The sequence below is a fragment of the Phalaenopsis equestris genome, unplaced genomic scaffold (genome assembly GCF_001263595.1).
Source record: "Phalaenopsis equestris unplaced genomic scaffold, ASM126359v1 Scaffold000137, whole genome shotgun sequence".
Lineage (NCBI taxonomy): Eukaryota > Viridiplantae > Streptophyta > Magnoliopsida > Asparagales > Orchidaceae > Phalaenopsis > Phalaenopsis equestris.
In genome coordinates, this window is record NW_018164579.1 from 295,756 (window position 1) to 307,867 (window position 12,112).

Below are 12,112 nucleotides of genomic sequence, written 5' to 3' on the forward strand. Positions count from 1 at the left end.
AAACTAATATTATGATAAGATCTTGGAATATAATCTCATAGGTAAATTAATGAAACTAGTAAATATTAAGAATAGAAATATCTTATACATTCAAGAAACTAGATGAGTTAGAGAAAATACTAAGCATTTTGATAGCTTATGTTTTAAACTTTAATATTTAGGTAATATTCACACTAGAAATGGTGTAAGTTCAATTATAGATAAGGGCTTGAAAGATAGTATTGTAAAAATTAGTAGAGTTGGAGATAGAATTATAACCTTAAAGATTGTTGTTGATACTAAGATTTTTAATGCTATAAGTGTTTATGCTCCTCGAGTAGGTTTAAATATAAGTTCAAAAAATAAAAAATAAAAACCTTGAAGAATTAATACAAATGATACATCTTGAAGAATGAATTTTTATTGGAGGAAATCTAAATGGTCCTGTTGGTAGATTAGTGGAAGATGTTAGAAATATTCATGGAGCCTATAATTTTGGAGTGATTAATGAAGAAATTGAAACTATGTTAGATTTTGTTTGAGCTTATGAATTTGTTATTGTCAATACTTTATTTAAGAAAAGCGATGAGCATATTATTACTTATAAAAATGGATCTGATAAAGCACTTATTGACCATTTTCTTATGGGAAAAATGGATCGTCGAGAATGTAAAGATTGTAAGGTCATTCCAAGTAAAAATTTAAGTACTCAACATTAATTATCAATTCTGGATTTAAAGAAGAGGAGTTCGATGATAAAAAAAATGCAATAACATATTATCATAGGATTACATTGATGCACCTAAAAGACAAATAAAACTATATTGATGAGTAAACCTCAAGATTTTAAGATTTGGAGTGTTCATAAAGAAGCTACTTCTTTGTGAGATAAAGTAATAAGCATTATTAAACAAAGGGAAAAAATGTGCTTGGAGAATAAAAAGAAAAAAAAAATTATAAATACAAAATAATTGGTGGTAGAATAATAATGTGCAAGAAAAGATAAAACATAAAAGAGTTTTGTGATAAAAATTGTTTTAAATGTAAAATCTTAGAGAACTGAAAAAAATATAAGGTGGCCCATAAAGAGTCCAAGAGAATAATTTGTGATATCGGACTTCTGTTTTTAATAATTTTTATAATGAATAAGATACTAAAGATGATAAAAGATGTATGTATAAAGTAGTCAAAAAAAGAGAAAAGAAAAGTAAGGATCTAATTCAAGTAAAGTTTATTAAAATTGAAAATAAAAAATTACTTTTCTTAGGAGAAGATAATCAAAATAGATAGATTAGATATTTTGATAATCTTTTTAATAAAGTTTTTAAAATTACGACCAGCCTTAATGATATTAATATCATTAATAATAATAAATTTTTTTTATCTTTATCGTCATATTACTAAAAAAGAAGTTGAGGAGGCTTTAAAGAAAACCAATAGTGAAAAATCAATACTACCTGATGATATTCCAAAAAAAGTGTAAAAAACTTAGGAGATTTAGAAGTTTCTTCACTTATTAAACTTTCAAATATTATTTTAAAACTAAAAAGTTGCTTGGGGAGCGGAAGAAGTATTTTAGTCCTCATTTTTAAGAATAAATGGGATGCAAAAAGAATGTGCAAATTATAGAGGAATTAAGTTAATGTGTCATACATTAAACTTATGAGAGAAAGTAATTTAACATAGGTTAAGAAGTGATAAAAAGATTTTTCATAATCAATTTGGATTTATGTTGGACAATGTAGAAGCTATAAATCTTTTGAGAGGTTTGTTGGAGAAATACATAGAAAGGAGGATGTATTTAAAAAAAGCTTACGATAAGGTCCCAAGAGAAGTTCTTTGGTGAGTTCTAGAAATGAAAGGAGTTGATATAACCTACATTCAAATCATTAAAGATATATATTCCCGTCCATAAACATTCACTCATGATTATTCCAACATTACAGAATTGGTTTACACCACAACCCACAGAATCATATATCGAATTAATGATGGGTTACATACATGAGATATAGTTTTCAGCAAAATATTCAATTACATTATTCTTTTTTGTAGAATAGTGTGTAAAAATAAGTATATTAAATCTACCAATACTGTAGGCATTACTTATGCAATTTTTTATTTACATTTGGTTTTCCAGAATAGCTTAATTGCATTAGTTTTATTTCACAATTGCATAATTGCGTAAATAATTTAGATCAACTATAGCTCCAGTATCTGTAAATTGACTAATAACTGATTAAAGAGTGATAGGACTGACGTGAATCCTAAACGGCTATGAATGTAAATGCTCCTAAAATTCTATAATAACCCCCAATAATGCCGCAATAACCCCCATTAACCGATCTCCAATATGTCTGTGGTTCCATGTTAATAACCCCCGCAAAACATCTCCAATAATACTCCAATAACATCGTAATAACCCCTCAATAATATAACGTGGTGAACCAATTCAATAACCTCCCCGGTTCCACCTCAATAATTCATGTAGAATAACTCTAATAACATCGTAATAACCCTCCAATAACATAGCGCGAACCGCTCCAATAACCTTCGTGGTTCCACTTCAATAACCCCTCCAGAACAACTGCAATAACCCTGCAATAACCCCCTCAATAACATCACGCGGTGAACCGCTGTAATAACCTCCATAGTTCCATTTCAATAACCCTTGTAGAACAACTGCAATAACTTTGCAATAACCTCTCATTATAACGTCGTAGTCCCGATTCAATAACCCCAACAGAACAATTCCAATAAGCGCTTCAGTAATGTCGCAATAAACCCCTAATAATAGCGTGCGGTGAACATCTCCAATAACCTCCGTGTTTCCACTTATATAACCCCCACAGAACAACTCCAATAACGCCCCAATAACCCCTCAATAACCCGCCACATGGTTTTGTGGAGTTATCATGGTGTTTTCCCAGTGTTATCCTGGTGTTACACTGATGTTACCCTGGTATTATTCGAGTTTTATTACAGTTTTATTTAATTTGTTTTGCGGCATTAGTGTAGTGACGACCGCAGGCATGGAGTTTGGATCTGTCGAGGATGACACGACGTCAGAGTGGTTAAGTTAAGAAATTCTGGATTTTCTGATTTAAATAATTCCATAAAATTAAATACAAATCTAAAATTGATATATTAGTACAGAAAAATCATAAAAATAAAATAAAATAAGTCCTGTGCTCCTTGAACAAAGAAGAACAATATGAACCAAACTTTGAAAACATTTACATATATTTTAGTTTAAATTAACTAAAACCCCTGGAGCATAATTAGAAAAGTCCTCTAATTTTTTCAAAGTCAGAGAACACCTCTAACCCAAAAATTATTGCGAACTTATTGCGGGAAGTAACCCCCTCCAAACAGCTCAAATAACCCCCCAAAAACATGTCAATAAGACAAGTCCAAGGTTGTTAGTGATCTTAGCAGCAGTGAGATTGATGTATTTAGTGATTCATTTGAGAGTAAGAGATCAGAAATGAACTCAATAAACCCGTAAACCAAATTTCATAATCCCCAACAATGATTAGAGAGTACGAGAGTAAGAGGACTTTTAGATTCTATGTGATTATTCATCTGAGCATTTAGTACGCTTGAACATATATGAAATAGTGGAGCTATAAATGAAAATGAAATTATAAGAAACGAAAATATGAACAAGTAGAGTTATAAGTAGAAATTAAGGTATAAGAGACGAATACAAAATTTTAAATTATTTAAATAAATAATGAATTTTTTTATTTTCATGTTATTTTACTGTATTTATTATATTATATTGTTTATACTCCTCAACATATGCTTGTTGTAGTTTTAAATTCTTGGCACTAGCAATGCAATAGATATTACAGATGATATTTTGACATATTAGGTTCAGTTACATTGAATACATGTCTATATTTTTAATATATATTTTGAGCAACCTACTGGTTGTGATAACTCACCCTTACCTTACTCGCTTGCATTATTTCAAAAAAAGAAAAAACATAATTACAATTGATAACCTGATATTATGTATGCCAATATCTTATATCTAAATTTTTGACAATCAAGTTGTCTATATTTTGATGATAAAAATATTAAATCACGATCGTTGTACATATTTTTTTTTATTATATAGAGATATAATCTGACTAAATTTTGTGTAATGTTATTTTATAATACTTGATGATATTAGTGATTATGTTTATGGAAATTGAAAAAATAAATAAGTAATATTCCTTTCAAATAAATATTGGATAATATTTCATATGTTATGACCTCAATATGAGCAAACCCACCTCGATATGACGAGTTGCATCAAATTAGGTCGTGACACATGTACACAAAATAAAACTAAGGACCCCTAAATTTTTTCTAAATTCTTTAATATTATATAATACATTAAAATTTTTATCATAAAATTTAAAACTTAACAATAATTTCATATTAACTATATTTTTAACTAATAATCACACTTATAACAATTTTAATTTTTTTTTAAAAAAAATTTAAACTTATATATTCATGACCCTAAACTTTTTATTTCATCTTCCCTCTCTAAATTCTAGTTCCACCAGTGTATGCAAAATCTCGATACTATTTATATAATAACAAAATACAAAAATCAAGTATAGTTACAAAGCAGAACAACCCTTTAACAGAATCAACGTGCTGCTCTCAGCGAATGAACAACGAGCTCATAGAAATATTACAATGTCAGCAAAACCTGGACCATTGTAAACTACCTGCTCCTATTGTTATCGAAAGTAACAAGCTGGCAATGCTAGTTACTGTACATTCACGATATTCCCATTCCATAATGAGCATTTCCTGCAGAAATAAAACATTGCTGTAAGCCTCATTCAATAAATAAACTAGTATATATAGTAAATTAAGATCATGGTTGAGATAAAAGAAGTGCGTCTGTAATTTTTTCTTAGATGATAACGTTTCATTAATAGCCAACTTAAACTACAGCAATAGTGAGAAATGCTAAGATGGGTTTATAGCAAAATAAAAACGATGCATAATGAATAGATTAAGGAGATTATGAGGTTAGCAACTCTTGAAGAGACACAACAACAACAAAGACTTAATCCCACTGCATCCTATTTAGTGTCATATTTTTTCTAATAAATTAAGATCATTTTTTATACAATAAGCCCAAGTCTTTCTAGGTCTACCTCTGCCTTTTTTAACATAAGTCGAATCTAAAACATCTACTCTCCTAATCAGATCATCAAATGGTCGACGTTTAATGTGACCAAACCACTAAGACGGCTCTCTCTAATTTTGTGTGTCACTGGAGCTACACCAACCCTATCACACATATATTTATTTCGCATTTTGTCTCTAAGTGTAGAGTCACTCATCCACCTAATCATTCTCATCTCAACACACTTAACTTAGGATTATGCTTCTCTTATAAAGGCCAACATTCAGCGCCATAGAGCATTGCAGGTCCGTGATAGGGTTCAATGGGCGTGCTTAATGGAGAAGAATGTTCACGAAATCCAATAGGAAAAAAGATAATTAATACAGCATAATTTGGAAAAAAATAGTGCATCAAAAGTAAAACGGAAATTATGCAAAATGATTCGAGTAATAATAAAAACAAAAGTAAACACTTCATACAACAGTCAACAGGAGCAAGTAAAAAGGGCAAGAGATAAAGTTAATACTGATAAAAATCACATTAGAGACAATATAAACAATGGAATAATCAGAAAATTTTTGAAACAAGTGTACAAACTATATATCTATATATATCTATATATATATATCTATATATATATATATATATCTATATATATATATATATATATCTATATATATATATATATTAATTCCCTCAATTTTATTCATTCAGGTTTAAGACCAGCATTGACGGTTTAAAAAAAAAATCTTAGAATTTATTCATATAAAATGATAAAATAATAATGATCTAAAAAGCTTACAATTTATAACATCCAACCTTCATATTCTAAAATTATTCAATGATATATTATTACTGATGAAAATTAATATTTCTTTTTTATATAAGTGAGTAATGTATCATTCAATCACACTCCTATTCTATTTCATTGTCGATTCTTTATCAACTACTTGATATAACATATATTATTAACTATAGTATGAGAAAAATCAAAAATGCCCGTCCTCAATCAGTAAATTTGAAAAAAAAAACTAAGTCAAACCTAATAAAACAAATTAAAAACATTAAATATGAAAAAAGAAGAGCAACAAAAAAACACAATTATGCGTGAAATTAGTAACATAAACAAAGCTACACTGTTCTTACAACCGACATTCAAAACCTTTCATGGTTCAGTTAAAAGATCATATTATTGATTTTTTAAATTTTGGACCCAAAAATGACTAAAATAATAAAGTAATTTAGCTATTTAGTAATTAAATGGATCAATATAAATTGATATAAATGCAGTTAAGATTGAAAATCAAAACTGAATCTATCTAGAAATTCAAACAAAAAGTTAATTTCACAATGATAGTAATATAAATAATAACAAACAAAAGATGCTAAGTTTATAATACTGCATATAACCTAGATAAATGATATAAATGATGACTTGACTGATCGATAATTAATCCAGAACGGTAAAATACAAATTATTTTGCTTTTGTAAATAAAAATGTTAAAAAAACTACATATTTAATCAATCTCAGTAAACTTTATATGTTATAAGGTTTCTTTACACACAAACCAATCAACCAAGTATGTATCCCCCAATTTCAGGCATTCCACTTTAAACAATGATGGAGAAACACCAATGGCTACTTGTTGACAAAAAACATTTAAATAAAAAAAAAAGGGAAATAGAAAGAAAAATTACTAGGGCAAAATTTGGCAGCGCTGCAATGGGAAGATCGAGTGGGAATTCTCTTACTTCACCGCCATTGTGATGGTGAGGGCTGGGTAGGTTTGTTCACTGGGAGACCAGGAAGGAGGTTGGAATGAGGTCGGAGGGGCTTGTGGAGTAAGGCATGAGACTTGTAGTTTTATTTTTGGGACAAGAGTGGATTGGATCAAGAAAATAAAATTTGGGAGCCCTTCTATCCGCCATTGCGCATAAAGTATCCTTATAAAGAAGAAGAAAAAAACACAAATCCCATTCCTTAGCAGTAATCTACTTGCATAATAAATTCTAGTAAACATACATGACAACAATTGGCGCTCGAACAATTTAATCTTAAGCAATGATAAAACCGAAAAAAAGAAATTAAGGATTGAAATTAGAATTCTCGTTTTTTAATCTACAACATTAATATTTGGTTCCTAAAAATAATGTCCAATGAACAAGTTAGAATCAAAATTGACGCTAATTAAACTATTTTTGCTAAGAAATAAGTTATTAAGCTTTAAGAGTTCATGGGATTACTTTTTTATGAAAGCCAACTGCATAGGATAGTTGGGAACAATCCAATGATGATGACATAAGGTTCATATATAGTTAGGAATTGCTAAATCAGTCAAGTGTAAAAGTCTGAGGGGGAACTTACCAGTCAATACTAGCCAAGTGATAAAGCTTCGGGTTCCGAACCACTGATGGATGCAAAGGAGGATGAGGTATCTTCTCTTGGTAAGTTGATAAAATTTAAATGCGGTGATGATAGCCTTCTAATATGCCCGAAGGGTTGGTGGCTGGAATAGGACTGAGGTCTCCGAAAGCCAGGAGTTGTACAGCCAGAAGTGAGCTTTTGTGGAGACTGGGTCACGGGTCTATTTCCATTCATATGATACCCAGTTGCCTTTGAATCAAAACTGCTATGCCTCCTTGGGCTTGGTTGGGAACCATATAAAGATTCTTTTTCTAGATAACTGTGTAACTTCTTGCGCTCCTGTGGAAAGAAGACAAGATGTGCGATGGGTTATGGTAATGGTCCTTGTTTCAGTTCATAAAGAGCAAACAATAGTTACCCTGTATTGCCTTTTAGCTGCTTCTTTCTGCTGCCTATTCAGTCTATATTCCTCAAGGATAGAGATTAAACGAACCTGAAGAACTAAAATTGCGTGAATAGGTAAAGTTAATCCTGAAAAGAACTAGTTTGTGGTGAAACTTGAACAAATCTACTCACCCCATCATACAAGAACGGCATCCTTTTCTGGCCCTCCCAAGCAAAGGTTTTGAGAATAAGATTGTCTAAAATAGCTAGAAAGAGAGGTCTCATAAGTAAAGATAGCATACTTTGCAGGCTTTAATTATCAAGGTGATGTGAAATAGGGTGCAGTGAGATACCTGGAATTCTGTTTACAGTCACACGTGCCTTCTCTGCACGTTTTAGGTTTAGGTGAGCTCCTTTCCCTGCACTATATCGATTCCCATCCTGACTCAAAAGTAAGCTACTTATCATTTGAGGTTAAGATTTTTGGCAGAGTATAAATTAGAAATATTGAGGGTCTAACTTCCACAATATAAGAAAGATAAGATCACAAGAATCACAGCAGCTCATGTAATAAAAGAGTATCACAGAGATTTGAAAAGTTGAAGTTGGGAGGTTAATGCACAATATGATACAACAGAATAATGGAGATTAAAAGATGGATTTTATAAAACTACATCTGAAACAATAATCTACTTGAAGTCCAGCCGTTACAGACAAATAAGTCAGTTGAATATGAGAAAAATGAGAATATAAAGTTGACGATACAAGTTAATAATGATGATTTTGGCAAGAGAATGAAAGTAGAAAATAATGAGAATAAGATAGGAAAAATAAATTGAGGAAACTTACGATGTGGAGCAAAGGGAAGAAATTGCTCTAGAAACATAGGTGGGTACAATAGGAGAGAAAAAGGTGATAAAACATGGAGTAGAAGTGTAAAAAGACTTGCTTAAAATCCAATCGAAACTTTATGTGGTACTACCAAAAATAAAATAGAGAATCCATAAAGCTAATCCTAAATAATTTTCAAAAGGCTAATGGAGACGATTATCATGATAAAAAGGCACATGGTAAGATAAAAAATTATTAACAAGGGAACTTAAAATAGAAAAAGAACATATAAAGTACCAACAATAATTATTATTAACCTACTTGGCTGTACTCTTCAAGCCAATTTTCTTCTTCACGAGCAGCAAGCCATCTGCCTATCCTGTCCAAAATCTCCTTCCTGCTTATTGATTCCTCTCTGGCCTTCATTATCTGAGCTTCAATATTAGCTACAAGCTCTGTAGGATCCACAAGACCTGAATCAATACAGCAAGAAGATGCATTAGTCATGTAAACAAATAAATATTGCTTTATTTATACTACAATGCCACAATAAAAAAATAGATCCATATTTTATACACCTAAGCACTTATATTTGTTCCTATTGAGTGCTACGTTGAATATTAAACTCAAATGTGCAATTTTTTTAACATTTATTCGTATTGCCTTTAGTCTATCATTTTCCTTCGTAATCATTTGACACTAATTTATTTACCACCTAATAAGTGCAATTTCTATCATTCATAATAATTGTCCAAAAGATTTAATTCTTTATTTCAAACCATCTTAAACATTCACATTTCTGTTACACTTAACTTTGCCGCCAAACTTCTTTACTTCCCATGATTCTATATATCATTGCTCGTTTTCCATGATGTACACTTATTGCATAATATTAAAACACTTACCCTTTTTAACCACCAAAAATTAACATTAGAAATGATATCCTCATCTATCTGCATTAGTTTGTATAATCGAACAAATATACTTAAACTTATCACAATGGGTACTACTCTTTTTTCTAATAATATTCATTGATACTTGTTAATATAATATCCCCTAGAATTGTATGTCACATACTCATAATTTTTTGTTAAACTAATCCAAAGCCTTTGATATTCAAAATATATTCTTCAATATTCTGAATTTCTATATACTTAACTCGCCAATTGAAAACATGTCAGCTGCATAAACTTACAACAAATGATCTCATTTGAATATCTTTTATAAACATTTTCACAACTAATACAAAATAATATGGACTGAATGCTAATTCTTTATCTAATCCTAATAGGCTTGAAAATTCTTCAATCACTTTGTACAAACTTCTAACTCTAGCGCCTTTACTAACTTTAACATACATTGATATATATTTTTTGATGCAGCAAAATAATTCTCGTGGCACTTAATTATGTCATATAGAAATCAAATAAAAATCATATGAATATTCATTCTTTGCTTAGTATGCTTTTTCATTAAGCTTTTACAAAAAAACTACTTTCAAAATAAAAATCTTCTTAGCAGGAAGTCAAATTGATCCTCTAATATTGACAAAAACTTTCAAATTCGTTCTTATTACTTTCTTCTACAATTTCACTAAAAGAAACAAAATTTGACAAACTCTATAACTATCGTAATCATAAACATAATTTCATTCTTAATATTAATATCAAAATGATTCTCATACAATCATTCAACATACTCATAATATTCAAAATTTTATTGACTACAATATCTGACGCAGTATAAGATATGCATGAAAATAATATGAAAATATTTATATAATTTTCCAACATGTTGGATTATATAACATTTATTTATTTTGTAACGTTTAGTTATTAAGATATTCATTATTTTAAATTACATGATAATTTTTTAGGGCTTATCGAGATGTGAAATCAAATTGATTTGATTTTCCAACACAATTTCAACAAATAGGAGTAAAAGGATGTCATTTGGATAATTTAATAAAAAATGAAACATAAAAATCATTCTTAATATTAATATCAAAATGATTCTCATACAATCATTCAACATACTCATAATATTCAAAATTTTATTGACTACAATATCTGACGCAGTATAAGATATGCATGAAAATAATATGAAAATATTTATATAATTTTCCAACATGTTGGATTATATAACATTTATTTATTTTGTAACGTTTAGTTATTAAGATATTCATTATTTTAAATTACATGATAATTTTTTAGGGCTTATCGAGATTTGAAATCAAATTGATTTGATTTTCCAACACAATTTCAACAAATAGGAGTAAAAGGATGTCATTTGGATAATTTAATAAAAAATGAAACATACAAAATTCCCTCCTCAATTTTGTCTCTTCACCATGCAAACAATTTCTGTCTAATCATACTTGACCATAAAACCAAGGCATAGATTTCTCTCTACTCGGTACATGAATGCTGGCTATTAGCGTTCATTTTCGCGTTAAATAATTTTTGACGCAAAGTTTGCATTGAATTTACGTCAGATTTCCGATGAAGCTTATTATGGAAAATTTACCATCGATGATACGCCAACATTAACGGTTTGTGTTGACATTCGTGTCGAATAAGTTCGACGCATTATATCTTAATAACTTCGACTAATCGGAGGAGATAATGTCAACACTAATGTTTTTACATTGGTAAATGCCAATGTAAAAGCGACACACAAGCCCTAAAATTTTATTCCCGCGCCCACTAGTCTCATTCGCGCTTCTATTGTTTGGTTCATCTCTTTGGTTAAGGCTCCGATGACTCCTCCTCCACCGAGCATAAGACAACTACGGGGGCATTTGCACTGGTGATTTCACAGCTTAGACAAGTATTTATCCACTCTGATATTGTATACAAGCTAGGTAAAGTTATTTTCTCTGTTTAGGGCTTTCCCTTTTATATTTTTGTGGAAATTATATTAGATATGTAATACATAAGAATTGAGCGGGTTGAATGTAAAGATTGAAGTTTGGATGTGTTGACCTCAATTTTCGTGAGGTCTAGTATTCCTCATAGGAGTTAGGATCTAGCCTTAGGGGTCTTCCTGCGACTATCTTAGAACCTTAGAAGTGGTGCCCGCCTTGTTTTAGTTCGACCTATTTCCGTCCTCTTTTGGAGTTTCGCGTGTGCGGTATCGACTTCTAACACTTAGAAGGATGAAACCGACATGAGGAAACCCAAAATGGATTCCTATAGGACCTTTCCGAGCCTTAGGTTGACCTTCTGCACAATTCGCACTCCTGCGCGCACCAGCTTTGCAATTCGGAGAGTCGACGTGTCCGATCGCCGCAATTCACATTGCCTCCGCTGTTACTTGTCGAATGCTCGAGTTAACCACTTGTGACGATCGATCGCGGGTCAATATTTGGTGAAATTTGAATTTCGACGCGTTTTGACCCGATTGTCGA

General features: G+C 30.6%; 1 protein-coding gene across 2 annotated transcripts in view; it reads right to left on the reverse strand.

Annotated features, from left to right (window-relative positions):
• Window positions 1–4,546: 4,546 nt before the first annotated feature.
• Window positions 4,547–12,112, reverse strand: part of LOC110021651 (65-kDa microtubule-associated protein 7-like) — a 19,760-nt gene continuing 12,194 nt past the window's right edge. The window contains exons 5-10 of one of the 2 annotated variants that reach the window (XM_020720223.1): window positions 9,025–9,176; window positions 8,226–8,313; window positions 8,065–8,129; window positions 7,907–7,981; window positions 7,489–7,827; window positions 4,547–4,797 (exon numbers count right to left, since the gene is read on the reverse strand). In XM_020720223.1, coding sequence (XP_020575882.1) covers window positions 7,498–7,827; window positions 7,907–7,981; window positions 8,065–8,129; window positions 8,226–8,313; window positions 9,025–9,176 — 710 coding nt within the window. In that variant the 3' untranslated portion in view covers window positions 4,547–4,797; window positions 7,489–7,497. Of the gene's footprint in view, window positions 4,798–7,488; window positions 7,828–7,906; window positions 7,982–8,064; window positions 8,139–8,225; window positions 8,314–9,024; window positions 9,177–12,112 lie in introns of both variants that reach the window. The other variant, XM_020720221.1, reaches the window with a different exon arrangement.